Source organism: Balaenoptera physalus, assembly GCF_965194825.1.
Source record: "Balaenoptera physalus genome assembly, chromosome: 6".
Taxonomy (NCBI): Eukaryota; Metazoa; Chordata; class Mammalia; order Artiodactyla; family Balaenopteridae; genus Balaenoptera; species Balaenoptera physalus.
In genome coordinates, this window is record NC_138885.1 from 80,552,390 (window position 1) to 80,568,355 (window position 15,966).

Here is a 15,966-nt window from a genome sequence, read left to right on the forward strand (position 1 = left end):
GATTATTTAGTGAGAATGCTTTATTTATTTCATATGAAATAAATTTATTTTCCTTTTCATTAGTTTTATCAATTATGTTTGTACTACCTGTGGACTAATGCTTTTGTAAGAACAAAAACAAACATGGGCACTGATGTGGTAGTATTTGTTCTCAAAGGTTATACAAAACACAAAGAGTTTCTATTAATGTTTTTTTAGATTTTCGCACAACAAACGTTTTCTATAGATGTTTGAAGATTAGCCTGTATCTCCAGATTTTTGTAGAAACCCAGTTTGAGAAACACTATATTGAAATGATTTAATGATATGGTAGTCAAATAATGTTACACTGTGGTAGTTTTGCTTTTGTTTTTGTTTTTGTCATTTCTAATATACTCTTAATGTCTTTTTTACTCTTTTCTGCTTTCATGGTGGGTAGCGCCAGAGATGGTTGGTATATTATTTTCATAATAATTTTAAACAACTTATAACTTCTTAAAGCTAAACCTTAATATTTGCATGCTTTTTAAATAAATATTCAAAGAGCAGTCTCACATGTATATGTCTGATTATTAGTTTTGTTTAAAGAGGTTTTATAACCCATATTTGAAGTTATTTTTTCAATGACTCAATCACTACTGCATTGTCCACCTCATTGCTTGTCTGTTCCTTTTAGTCCACGATGTGTTTGCAAGGTCACTTTAATTAAAGTAAAATAATATTTTATCTAAAGTTTATAACGACTTTTGTTATTAATCTTGTTAGCCTAATTAATTGAATGCACACATTTAGCTACTATTTTTATCTTTGCATATAATGTAAAAACTTAATACAGTATAATGGGTTGTATAAACTACATTGAGTTAATAAGCCTAATGAGATTTTGGATTTTCCTATTTTATTTACAGAGGAAATCATAGAAATATCTCATGAATGTAAGAATTTAAACAGAAATGTTAAGCCATATTTTTTATAAATTGTTAGAAAATTAGATATTATTAGATTAGATTATTAGATTATTAGATTATTATTATTAGATATTATTAGATATTTATTTGAAATCAATTATATGCTTATATGATTTGACATAATTTAAACTTCTTAGTACATGTCACTGACAGGCAAATCAGTTTAATAGTACTGATAGCCCAGAAGTGTACCTTGTATGTTATAATAATTTAATACATTAAAAAAGGAGAGTGACAAGTCAAAGAAAGAATTTTGCCTTAAGTGATGTTAAGTCAACTGGTTAATAATTTAGGAGAAGATCAATGTATAGCTGAAATGTACAACAGATACTCAGATAAATTTTAGAAGCCTTGGGCAGTTTAAAATTTTTGAAATACAATTAAATATATATCAGACTTTTGAAATGGAAAGAAATTTTTATAAGGAAAAGGAAAATATGTACATATAGTCTCCTATAGAAGGTCTTCGATAGTTCTTTTAAATTTTCTCTTTAAAAAATATAACTATATCATGTACACATGATTAAAGTAAGTAGACAAATGATTAGGAAACTAAATAATCAACAGATAAATAAAAAAGCATAGCTCACAAAAGAAGACCACAGATGGCTATATACTTGTAGACATGTTAAGTCTAATCAAAGAAAACATACAAATTAAGAACTATAAAAGCTATTTTAATCCAGCAAACTAAACATTATATTTTTTTACTAATATAGAGTGCAAATGAAATTGTGATGAAACAAGCACTCTAAATCATTGCTGGGCCAGGGTCAGTTCACAGCATCCCTTTGGGGAGTAATTTGTTACTAATACTTGTATTTCTATTTGATGTCAAAAACTTTAATACAGTCTATTCTGAGGAGAAAATAACTATGAATGTGGAAAATCTCTATGCATAAAAACATCCAGTCAACCTTATTTATAATTATAAAATACAGGAAATAAATTATATTAAAATTAATAGAACATTATAAAAATCATCAAATTAGTTTTACAGGGACTCAAAATAATCAAATTTGTTCTACTAAGATTAAAAGAGAATATAGAAATTTATATATAATACATTAAATAAGTTATATATAATATATAGTTATTTATATTAGTATTAAATATTTTTTAATTTATAGGTAGAAAAAAGGGAGACTCAAAGGACATACTTCAACACGTTAATTGTTGCATATGAGTGTTTTTTTTCTTCCTTGATATGCTTTTCTCCATGTTTCAAAGTAAGAAAATGCAGTTGGGGAAAATATTTTATATAAAAATATATTTTTAATAATATATCAATAATAAAATCATTATTTTGTGTGATATGAGTTTATGATAGTTTCCATCACTACATAAATTAAATAAGCCTTATTTTCATTCAGACGTTTAAAATTCAAGAGGATGTGGAAACCTTAGAAAGATTTAGAATGCATTAAGTCATGACTTACTAAACGAGGCCTAGAAGGAAGGGTCAGAAAATGTGTGGGAAATTTTAAGAGGAAAGAAAACCAAGGAGCCATGTAACAATGTGTCTGTCAAAAGGGATAATTAAGTTAATCTAAGAGGACTCCTAAAGAATCCTTATAAAAACATGGAGATATTCTCGTAAGTGATATACAAACATTTTTTGTTGAAACAATGACCCCTATTTTACTTTGATTACTATTCTGCCTTTCATATACTGATAACACATTGATAAATAGTATTTTCAGGGTAATTGAAGTGATAGTGGTTTAATTTCAGAATGAACTGATTAAAACACAATGGTATCAAATCTTTCCAAAGGTAATATATATCCACATTACTTACCTATCTATCTATCTATCTATCTGATATTCCAGAAGATGACATAGTACATAGATCCTCAGATATCCAAATAAAATATTTTAAAAAGCAGTTTATTTACAATATTTTCAGTTTAAAGTATTGACTTTTCTAAGTATTTGGCAGCTGTTTAAAAAAATATGCATACATGTGGCAAAATATTTGTCTTGTGACCAGAATAAGCTTTTAAAACAATAGTAAGTACTCTGACTTTTACTTAACTAAGTATAATTTGTATTCCAAGTACCGAGAAGTACTTTTGAAAAACCCTTAAAGTGATGACATTGCCGTGTGGTCTTTGTGCTTAGACATAATGAAGATTGTTCTCTAAACATTAACAGTGAAAAAGGTGTGGCTTGTATTTTGTAATGATTTTCTTCCTCTATATGATAATGTTTACATTGGATTTATAGTAAGTACATTAGATACGGGTTCTAAATGAAAGTAACTTGAGGAAATGCAAATAGATATGCAATTGGCTAACACACAAGTAGATACCATCTAATTAAACAAAACACAAAGCAGAACAGAGGACAAAAGGCTTCTCTTTGAGAGAGATTTTCTTTTCCTCAGGAACAGACTTTTGTCTACATTTCATTTTATGAGCAAGGATGGGGATGGGGAAGGTGGTAAGACCAGAAGTGGCCCATAGTTCAACTACCTTATACAGAAAAGAAGAGAGCTGGGGAGTAGAGAAGGACAAACACCTTTGCCACTAACTTTTAACTCAAAAATCTTCAAAAAAATTTTTTTCATGGCAATTGGGTATTTGGTCTCAATAAATCAAAATCAATTTAACTTCCAGAAACATCTAAAACATGCTAAAGGTGAGTGGAATTCAAAGCAATAATTTGCAGCTACAAGCAGCTACAAGGCTAGTAGAGGAAGCTCTCTCCATGGCAAAGTGGTCTGCAGTCCTGTGTTACACATAGGATACAGCATTGCATTTAGGGAATACAATGCAATTTATTTTACCAGGCTCTGAATAGTGGTAACCAAGAAGAAAAGTTGAAAACTATCAGGCTGTCATCACCTTGAGGTCTAGCTATCTTACTTATATGAATATTGACCTTTAAAGCCAAGGGATTTAAGCTACAGTAGAATGACATAAAGTAGACTTCACTGAAAAGAAACATTTAAGTCTTAAAATTACTTAATTCCACATATTTCTGTTTTCTTCTATCTCTTATGCGTGCTAACCTCATGTATATTTAAAACATTTAAAATGCTAATGGGTATAAAAGCATTTGATAAAAATTTGACAAGCCAACATTTGACATATAATTATTTCTTAGTTGATCAAAACATGAAGATTTCAACTTCTGCTCATAGTCTCTTTCATTTACTGATTTTTTTTTTTTTTTTTTTTTTGCTATGAGCATTTCCTATTTTAATGATTTTACTTTATTTTGCAGGAGGGGTTCAAAATGGGACTAACTCTTGAAGGCACAGTATTTTGTCTCGACCCATTAGACAGCAGGTGCTGATGTCAAGAACAAGAGGTCTTGAATCTGTTAAATTTGTTTTGTATACATATCTATTATTCATTATTACTTGTGACAGGTATTATACATGTACCAATATATTTTTGAATCTCATAACTTTCTGAAAATTATTTCAGTAAAATTTCCTCATACTTTCACTGTTGTACTGTAGCATTTTGTTTTAAAAACAACTCACTGTAAAGTAAATCATACTTTTATGTTCCTTTCTGTTTGTTTGTAGAAGAATTTATAACTGAAAGACAAATTATCCAAATATCTGCCTGTGTCTGAGCTCTAAATAATTAGCTTCTTCAAATTTAAGTTCATTCTCTAGGATGCTAGTTTATTACTGATTTCCCAAAAACCATACCTTAAAGATACCTTTCAGAGTCCTCAAGAGATACACCAATGCCAAACTAAATATGTTCTATATTCAAACCAATAAACATGTTACCATTCATTAGACAGATGTCATTTTATGTATGAAATGTTGTTCATATTATTGGGAAAATGTAAACTTTGAATATAATACCATCAGATCCTTTTTAGCAGGTAAAATAACAAAAACATAAATTCCAATAATAATTAAACTAAATGTATTTAGAGTACTTATTAGTAAAATCAAGGTAATAATGTTAGTTATTATCAGCTACACTCCAAATATTTTATTTATTTCATACATAAAGATTGTGGAAAAAATGAAAATGTGCTATTTACAAAACACTTAAAATAAAATTTAATTTCTAATGAGGTAAGTTACATTACTAAACATCATCTGATCTGAAGTTTCTGGAAAAAACATTTGGAATATGTGCTGTCTATAGTTGCAGTATCTATTACCCATATATACTTTACCAAATATATTTTTTCTGAACTGAATAAGACTATCCTTCTTATATTTTCTTCTTTGATAAAGATATTTTCTCACCAAAGTTTATTTTGTGATGACCCATTAGTTTTGATACTGTTAAAAATCTATGGCACCTGTTCTTTATGAATTATCAATATTATTTAGCAAATTTAATTTGTATCTGTTTTGTTAAAGTCAGAATCTAATTTTTCACAAAAATGAAATTGCTGCTCAGTTTAGTCTTTAACATGAACAATAACATTTTCTTGCAGCTGATTCTTTTTTTTTTTTTTAATCCTAATCGAAACCACTTTTTAAAAAAAATTAATTAATTGATTTTATTTTTTTATTTTTGGCTGTGTTGGGGCTTCGTTTCTGTGCGAGGGCTTTCTCTAGTTGCGTCAAGGGGGGGGGCCACTCTTCATCGCGATGCGCGGGCCTCTCACTATCGCGGCCTCTCTTGTTGCGGAGCACAGGCTCCAGACGCGCAGGCTCAGTAGTTGTGGCTCACGGGCCTAGTTGCTCCGCGGCATGTGGGACCTTCCCAGACCAGGGCTCGAACACGTGTCCCCTGCATTGGCAGGCAGATTCTCAACCACTGCGCCACCAGGGAAGCCCGCAGCTGATTCTTGATGTGCCGATGAACTCTGACTTTTAAAAATGTTTGTTTCTTACACCTTTGCCCATTATGTAACAGACTGTAATTTGTACTGAGTGCGGCAAAATTTATGGTCAAATTTATAAATTTGGTTCATCACATTATAAGAAAAAAAATTAAATTAATGAAAATATGAGCTTAGATTGAGGGTAGATCTCAAAAATGTTTCTTTTCCTTTAGTCATGGGAATTTTCTTCACGTGCTAAAGGTACATTTTCACTAGGAACAGAAATCAAATAGGCTTATGCAATATTATATTTGTATGTATCCCCATAATGTTCTGTGGTGTATATAAGCCTTCTTGTTTGCTTTCTGTTATCTGCTAAGTTGTACCTTAATTAGAGGGTAGTGTATGTTTCATAAAGAAGAGTCTTTATAATTTTGTTTGTCATATAGTATTTTGGAATTTGTATAATGAGGATGTTTAGAAGCCATATTAATGGCTTTTTTTAACAGATAGAATTTGTATTTTTATTGTACTTTAAAAAGCTTTATGTAACAGGTATATATTTAGTGGCGATTTATTTTCAATGGTAACACAATAGAGTACTTTGCACATTTAAAATATGTTACTGTACCAATTTTTAATGGTAATCAATTCTGCTACTGGCATGATTAAATAGTATATAATTGGTCATTAATTATGAACATTTATTTCACCAGTGCATTTTTATGACGATACAGTTGCAAATTGTATTTCTATGTAAACTCAATGATATGTTTGATTTTGCTGAGAATAAATGATTTTAAATAAATTAAATTGTATAATTTATATTTGTATATATAACTCATTAAATAACCTCTAATTAATTTAGACACATTCTGAAGCTAATTTCATGCCAGATTTTCCTGGTTATAGATTGGTGCCAAAAGAAAGACAGGAAGAGAAAGAAGAAAGCAGAAAAAGACTTTAACTTCATTTCTTACAGCCCACACACATATTAGCTTTATGATCCAACATAATTCAGTTGTGAAAACAGTGGATTTCATCCTGCTGGTGAGAGAGGTCATAGTTTGGTTCCTTTCACCAGAAGCATCTGGTGTAATAACTGTATTAGGTAAATATCTCTTTTCAGAATGGAGAGCCTTTTTAAGCTAGTAATACAAAGGTTATCTTGGCTGGTAGTCTTAAAAAGGTGGACTTGATAATAGAATTTGAGTGGTGGCTAATTAGAATATCATGAAGTTTTGAATCTATTCAAAACACAATGTTAAGTATTTTAATGGTGCACAGGACTCACATGCACAGCTTTGCACACCAGTGAGCAATTCATCCATCCGTTCACTAAAATTCATTTATTACTCTATGTGAATATCATGTATTAGGTGGGTAAGAAAACATCTCGTAAGTTTGCTAACAGACATTGTTAAATTGAAGGTGACAAGATCCCTGTCTTCAGTTAGTTTATTGTCGTAAAGGAAAAGTAAGGCAAATACTTGAATTAATAAATGAAAACTTATATGTATTAAAGTACTGTGTGAACGAAAAATTTCCTTTAGAATATTAATATTTAACTATGTTTAAATTTGGGTACCTAGCACTGGCTAGTGTCTATAATGTTAGATATCCAGTGTGAAGCTTATGAAGACAGGCCAATGACAATAATTTTCTTCATCTCTTCTTGTTTCTTGTATTTTGAATTTGATTTTTTTTAAATTTTAGTCACATTATGGGAATTCATTTTCAGATAGAACTTCTGTTAGATTTTTGTGTTGATGCATTTCTAAATACTGACTTTTGTTTTTACTCCTTTTGATGTTACTTAACATAACCATGAAAAAAAACTGGCTGTTAATATTTTTCTGTTCCAGTGTTTCCATCTATAGTTCCAAATTCAATATTTATTCATGATTTTGGGTTTCAGCCTCTGTTAAATTTTTTGAAAAATCTTGGACTCAATTTTGACAACTAAAACCCAGACTCCACCCAAACTGCACTCTTTACAGGCAGTTAACACACTGTTGATATGGGCATGGCTAATATTGCCCTCAGACCCCTGTGCCTCATGCAAGAAGTGCCTAATTTAAGTGTCCGCACCTTCCTAGATAACCTCAGACGACTGTCTCAAGAACTTCCCCCTCCAACACCCATTTCATAAATTTGACCCAAACCTTAATTCTTATACACTCGTTCCATGTCTTGACCTTATATTATTAAGATCCAAATGTAACCCACTTATAGAATTTTCTCCCTCGAAACGTATTTCTCTGGAATTCATCTAAAGTGGGATTCCCTTACTCTAGTGAGGAGACCACCTCTTAAAATAATGTATGGTCTTCTATTTCCTTACTTTCAAGTGAATTTTTATGAAATTGGGTATTATTTAAATAACAGAAGACATTTCCTTTCTCTGAATTCATTTCTTTCCACTCTAGTTCATTGATCCTAAGACACACTAATTCCAAAATCATAGTCAATAATATACAAAGGATGGCATACTTAAGAAGTTGAGTTTGAAAGCTCACTTTGAATTTTTCTGATAAAAATTTATCACTACATGATAAATTGAAATAGCTGAATTTCTTATTTCTGTATCACTAACATTGGGTTTTGTGTGAGCTAATAGTACCACTACAACTGTGTAACTAAAACTTTGCTTATATAATTACCTTATATTTACCTTTAGCCACATTTTTGGTGTTTATTCAGATGCACACTCAAAATTCATTGAGCCAAACATTTCCAGTTTGCAAGCAGCTCTACAGGCACTTTGGAACTTGCATCAGACTTTTAAATGTTGCTGTTTTCATTAAAGGGAGTCTGGCTAGAAGCTGTAGGAAATATCTTCTTAAAAGAATTCCCCAGTACGCGCAGGACCTAATTAAGTTCTCTGTTAAAGGACATTCTGAAATCTCATAGCATTTTCTCTGTAAATTTTAGTTTATCAACTTGTCATTATTAATATATTTTGCAAAAATCAATAAAATACTGTCTTGGAAACACCATTTAAATATATTTTTAATAAAGTATTTTTTTAACTTTTCTATTTGTTTAATAAAGTTTTTTAAAAAAACTTTTCTGTTTATCCTCCAAAAATCTTAATGAAGTATTGCTTTGACAGTTTTGTATCTTTGGTGCCACGCACAACACTTTACCCATAAAGCGTTCAGTAAAAGGTTAAATGATTCTTTAGCATGTTTCTTGCTAATGATGTGAACTAAAACTTCTTATGCTCTCTGTGAAAGAAAAGAACAACATGCCTTCCAAGTAAATCTTAAGAGAAGATAACCACTTTGTCCTTTCTGATAAAATCTTTACCAGTATTTTAACTTTTATCTTATGTAGCAATGATCTGCTAAATAAAGACCTTGACATTCTCTATGAGCATCTATTAATCACCATAGATTCATAGACTAAGGAAATCTGGCTCACTCAAGGGAGGAAAAACAATTGACTATTGTTGATATTAGTTATGTTAATATTGATTTTTATTAATTGATTATTATAGCTTCAATGAGACTTGGAGGATTCAAAGATGAATGTTGTAGAATTAAGGCACATTGCCTGGACCCAGAGGGTGAAGAACTACATTTGTTGAGCATGTGAGTTAAAGAATGATAGGTAAAGACTCAAACTGCGTCTTTCCTTGAATCCCATGTTGTGGTCACACAGTTTTCATTGGCCTTAAATATTTTTAAGTTCATTTATTTGTCCTTAGTTTTTTATTGTCCTCTTACTTCAAATGACATTTCATAGGAACATGTTGGGGCCCTTCCCAGTTGCCTACTCCCTCCCCTCTGTCTAGCCAGGCTGCTATGTTCTATTCTGTTCTGAAGGTCACTTGTTCCAGTTGAAATAGCTGTCTGGATGAACTGGAAGTAATCCAGATACCGGTTCTTTCCTGCAAAGAAAGCAAAGAAAGATGTTTGTTTCTTGGCTACATTTTGATAGAAAAAAATAAAAGAATTTTATGGCTAAGTCTATTAATAGTTGAAAAAATTAATGTAGCTCTGGGACTAATTTAAAAGTGTTACTATTTTGCAGTGCTTTGTGTCATTTTGTTTTTTTATATACTTTTAAAATTTAATATGAATATCATTTAATAATTGGTATTAAATAGCTAAGTACATGTAGGAAGTGTATGAATGCAGAGAGATTTTGGCAAAGATTCAGCTTAAACTAATTTCTCTCACACACACATACACAAACGTACGCACTTCATTTAGCTATTTAGTTTTCCATTTATTTTATTCTTGGCATCTGCGTTAATTGAAAAAAAAAAAAAACAACCCAAACTTGTACTCGACAGTACAAGGAATAGGAGGAGACAGATAGTGGGAGACAGATGGTGGGGAGGTAGTCATAAATGTTCAGAGATATCAACTAACCACATGTGGCAAAGTGACTATGCACAGATACCTGACCTGTTCATTTTTCAGAAAACTTGGACCATTTGCAGGCTAGGGAATAATAAGTATGATGCAATTATGTAAAAAGCTGTTTCTACAGTAATTCCTCTTTAATTCCCCCTAGTTCTCTGGTAATGCCTCCATTTTTCATCTTTTCTACATAAAAGGATTTAAAAAGGAAAATGCCTGAGGATAAGCTGGACACTTCTTTCATGACTTCCTGCTATCCATGGCTATTAGAAAAACATATATCACTTTCTTAGAATCATTTGATTTTGAAAATTTGTCAACCATACGTTATGTGAATTTTTAAGTAATTTTTAAAAATTACTCCTGTAAACTGCATTTACTTTAAAACAACTCAGTCTGATCTATAGGGAAACACTGAACTAAGATTTAAAACTTCATACTGTGATATGACACGGCTATAACTCTAGACTGATCTTTGACTTTGGGAAATTCATGTAATGGGGTTCATAACATTCCTGAACATTAGCTATTCTTGGCGTAAAAGGAAGGAAGTTCTCCAAATAAACCAAAGTTTTAAAAAGTTGTCATAGAAAGCAATATTTCATCTTTTATTTACATACCAGTTATAAATAAATACTGAATCAATGAATCCTAGGTAAATGATGCATCTGGCTGTCCAAAATCCCTTAAAAAAGGACAGCAGAAACCACAAAACTGTTCCAGCCTTTGTATCTGTTTATCATCTCAAAGTCTGTGTATAGAGTTCTGTCCCTTCATAATAAAGTTGAATGCAAGGCAAAAGCATGATTCTAAGATTCTCTCCTTTCTCAGCCTTTCCTAATCCTAGGTACACAACCTCAGAGCATATTTACAGGGCAGAAATGGGGCTATGCTTCTCTACAAAAGTTATTGGCTTGCTACATTTTCAGGATAACTTCAAGATAAATGTTGCATGTCTCAAAGGAATTCAGAAGCTCCCATCTTTCCAAGTGAACATTAAACTTTAAAAAATGCCAGCAAAAAATGCTGAAATGTGTAAGATAATCCTATACTGAAATATCAAAGCACAAGTATTCTTAAATATGTTTACATGGAGTCAAATATTTAGATTCACAGAGATCTGTACTGCTTTTCTCCACAAGTTTTATAATGAAGCTTCACATGTGAGAATGTGAATACTAGAATATTTTCTTGAAATGTATTCAAATAAAACTTGCCTTTGACATATGTTGTATCACACTCCTTTGTGTCACTTTTTTTGGTAAAGTTTTTCTTATTACTGTACCTATAAAGAAAAGAAACACAGAGAACATAAAAATCCCCAGCATGCCTGTTAGATCTTCCAAAGGCACCAATTGCGTTTCTCATCTCTCTATCCCTTCCTTAAGGCTTAATCACAGATCTGAAACTAGAGAAAACAGCTGTCCTTGAAAACCACAGGAGCATGAGCATTTATTTTTGCCATGCAAATTGAGCAAATCTGTACAAACCTTTCGAAGTTATCTTGCCAAAAAACTCTAAAGCAGTACCTCTTTCTTAGCAAACAGTTCAATTTTTTTAAAAAAGAAACAAAAATGTCTATATGATCAAATAAAACTAATTAGAAAGTTTGTACACATAATGTCAATAAGACCATGGAAAGCACATGAGTCATATGACCTAGTTGAGTTTATTTAGAACACACACACTTACAAAAATTTGGGATTCCATCAAAACCAGATTGTTTCCTGTACTGTTCCCCAACTAAAACTTAGAAGGTCAAAGGAAAATTGTATAAAAATGTCCCAAAAAGCAATGCATGAAAATTGTCTAACAACTAACAAAACAAAATTAATGGAAAAGTAAAAGGAAGACCATGTTTTATCATTTTGAATTTTATATGTTAAGGGCTGTTCAACAGTGTTTTTATATCATATAATATGTAATATTAACTTGCATGTAATACCACTTATTTTTTCCTTTAACAAGTATCAGGAAAATTGCTATAGCAAAGTCCTTTTTCAGATGTATAATAAAACAGTGTAACTAGGATTTAAAGAGCACAGAGAGCTATTTTGGAATGTGCTTGCTCTCAAGAAAGGCCAAGCGAGATTAAAATAAATGCATTAATTGATTATTGTTCTTCATGAGAATGAGCAATTTCAAGTAGAGAGAAACTTAGGCTCTGTTTCAAAAGGTCAGCGGTCATGGTATTTAAGAGGAAAACTGAAGTCATGTTTTTAAAACTTAAGACAGATGCTTTATGTTAAAAGGCTTCTCTGATGAAGTCCTTTTGTGCTGATTGGAGTCTGTTCTCCTAGGTGGGTATAGACTGAAAGCAAAAACAAGTTATTGCCCTTCACTGATTCTTTTATGTGACTTAACTGCACATATTTTGAAGAGACAATTGAAATTTCTGCACCCTGGGTGCATCTCCACTCTGACTATGCTCCCTTTCCAGCAAGAGAAGTCTCTCTCTCTCTCTCTCCAAAAAAAAAAAAAAAAAAAAAAGCTGGAAAAATGTTAGAGACAGACTTCGTTTTTCTTTCGTTTCCTAAAGGCTAAAACAACAAAAGAAAACCATCTAAATAATGAATATATACTGGCAAGAATAATGTATATTTATGACTGCCAAAATTTCAAGATTACTGATACAGATTGTGGTATGTCTATGTGGCCAGAAAGATCATTGTGAGATGAACAATCTTTTCCATCCAGCAGTCATCACAGAATATTTCTTGGTGTATGTGAAACCACAAATACATCAGTGGGAACTTACTCGTATGGAAATACTGTAGTCAAACCACTAATCATGGCAGCCAGATTTCCCAGAATAAAGCAGTTGCTCTAGAAATTATGCCAACTGCTTGGGTTAAAAATATGGTTTCAAAAATTGCAGATCAGCATAATATGGAAAAGTTATTAGCAAACTACAGAATGTGGTTCTAAAGTAGACTGTTGAACAGCAATTTCATGCTGCCTTTTTTTCTTAGATATAGCCTCAAAAGAGAGTTGCAAACAATATCAGTTATACATTTTAGTCAAGCTTATTGCATCTAAATATCTCTATTCTGCCTAAATAAATAGTAATCACAAATTATGAAAGACTTTTGTATAGATTATAGGTCACCATATAGAAAAATTTTATTCTAATTTTAAAGTACATACTTATTCAGATGTTCTCATAAAATTATTCTTGACTTTATTGACACTTCATCATAATTATAAATTAGTATGAATTAGAGCCAAGGCAATTATGGATGTAGAAAAATGTGATTTCTATTTATTTATAGCAATATTTCAGACAGATTCAGCCTGAGAGGCAGAGAGGTCCACTATGTTTAAGCTTTTGTAAGAACTTCAAATTTTGAAAGACAAATAGAGTACAATAAATATGTATATATTCATTAAATGTGTTTGTTTTCATATCAAGATTTTGTGACAATAAATTCGCAAAACGAGTTTCTATTTCTTAATTTTAATGTATGTTTTTAATGCTACATATTGTTAATTTGTTCTACACAATATTTTTAAGTTAGCTTACCCATATAAGTGATGCTTTTTTCTGATCCCATATTAATTTAGCTCTACATTTGGTACTATTGACAAAAAACTTTATTCAATATCTTCCATTGAGTTATTTCAGTAGAACAGAAGCCATCTATTAGTGCTGTGATAAAAGGATCATTTACTATCAACTGTTCTAGCTTAGGTTTTTTCCCAGAGTACATGAAGTGGTATGAATAATTTGGCAGAAACTTCTGATTACTATGTCATAATTCTTAAGTTTGTCCTGACCGCTTTAACTAGGGTCTGGCTTTTTTTTTTTTTTTTTAATTAATTAATTAATTAATTAATTAATTTTTGGCTGTGTTGGGTCTTCGTTGCTGTGCATGGGCTTTCTCTAGTTGCGGCAAGTGGGGGGGGGCACTCTTTATCGCGATGCGCGAGCCTCTCACCATCGCGCCTCTCTTGTTGCGGAGCACAGGCTCCAGACGCGCAGGCTCAGTAGTTGTGGCTCACGGGCCTAGTTGCTCCGCGGCATGTGGGATCTTCCCAGACCAGGGCTCGAACCCGTGTCCCCTGCATTGGCAGGCAGACTCTCAACCACTGCGCCACCAGGGAAGCCCGGCTCAACCTTTTTAGAATACATATTTCTTCATTTTCAAAGCTTGTCATGCTAATATTAAGTGGTATAATTGTATGTTACGGTAAGAGTTGTGTGTATATAATCTCCACCTGTACCAAGAGATATCTTTTAAAATTATCTAATGCTATGATAGGGCGCACCTCATAAAATTAAATGGTACAGTGCCTTGCAAGACAGTTTAGCAGCTTCTTATAAAACTAAATACGGTCCTACCATTTGATTCAGCAAACATTCGCGTGGGTATTTATCCAACTGATTTGAAAACTTATGGGTTTACATAAAAACCTGCATGCGAATGCTTATAGCAACTTTATTCATAATTGCCAAAAATTGGAAACAACCAAGATATCCTTCAATAGGTGAATGTATAAACAAACTGGTACACTTGTGCAATGTACATCCATATAATACTACTAAAGGAAAAAAGAAATGAGCTATCAAACCACAAAAAGACATGGATGAATGGTGACAAACCTTAAATGGTGACAAATACACTACACAAAACAAGTTAATAATAGGGGTATATGTGTGCAGTACATGGGAATTACCTGTACTATCTTTGTGATTTTTCTGTAAATCTAAAACTATTCTGAATTAAAGTTTATTTTAAAGAATTTTAATAGCTTCTTGAGATATATAGCAACCTATATGTTTGCTGGCTAAAGTTTTTTTTTATTAATATAACACTCAAAATATTAAAAAAGCAAAATATAGATTTTTAGAAGATATTAACTATTGAATGCCAGTTTTTCTCTAGACCTAAGCACTAGAGAAAAGGTCCGTTCGATCTGAAAAGTACAAGAGAAATGTGTATCAGAAATACAGAAGTGGTGATAAAACAGAATTGAGTGAGCATTAGTTTTATATGAACTCAATAGAAGTATTAGATTTTTTAAGTTGTAGAAATGTTACAAAATGATATTTTCAGTGCTATTCCAAAGATGCTATTTATTTCAAGAGTTAGTGTCTGCCAAGGGTAAATAAAGACACCTTGGGGATAAAAAAAATAGTGTGGTACTTAATATACTTAAGGTTAAGCAGAAGGAAAGGCCTATACATATACATATATACGTATACATATATGCATATACATATATACGTATACATATACATATACTGTTGTGTGGTCCTAGATTAAAAATGCAAAAATAAAATCAATGAAAGCAAATGAACATAATATTCATTCACAGCAGATGCCACATAAATACTTTGAGTAGAGCAAGTTTTTTTTTCCTTTGGTGGAGAGAAATATGAAAGTATAAACATAGCACATTATATTTGCAACAATCATGGAATGGGTGTTGAATCAAGTCAAAGTAACTTCTACTTGTTAATTCTATTGAGTCAGTCAGTCCAGGCCTGGATACAGTGTGTCAACAAGTGACCCCCAAGTATCAGAAGAGAACAAGAGCTTATTTTTCACTCACACTACATGGCCACTGCAAATGCTGCTTCTGTTTATCCCAAGGCAGATCCACTGCAGGCTAAAGAAGCTGTCCCTGACTGGGGCATTACCGATTGTGCCGTAAAAAGGAAAGAGGCGTGATGAGCTACTCACTGACTCAACACTTGTGCTTGGCAGAGGCACACAGTGTGTTGCCCAGGAGTGAACACATATCATTCCATTGGCCAAAGCAAGTACAGGCCTACCCCTGAGTTCATCAGGAAAGCGATATAGAATGGGAAACTATAAAGAGGGAAACCAAATTTTGCAAGCATTAATACAGTCCTTGATACTTACTAAATGCCTCCAATACTTATTA

At 31.9% G+C, this 15,966-nt stretch overlaps 1 protein-coding gene and 1 long non-coding RNA gene across 11 annotated transcripts in view; one reads left to right on the forward strand and one right to left on the reverse strand.

The window, feature by feature from the left end:
* The window catches only part of GULP1 (GULP PTB domain containing engulfment adaptor 1), a 265,561-nt gene extending 255,379 nt beyond the window's left edge, over window positions 1-10,182 (forward strand). For all 10 annotated transcript variants that reach the window (XM_082466767.1, XM_082466768.1, XM_082466766.1 and 7 more), the window contains one exon: window positions 4,178-10,182. In XM_082466767.1, coding sequence (XP_082322893.1) covers window positions 4,178-4,249 — 72 coding nt within the window. In that variant the 3' untranslated portion in view covers window positions 4,250-10,182. The remainder of the gene's footprint in view (window positions 1-4,177) is intronic.
* Window positions 1-15,966, reverse strand: part of LOC309663227 — a 161,788-nt gene that overhangs the window by 45,114 nt on the left and 100,708 nt on the right. The gene's annotated exons all lie outside the window — the stretch shown is intronic.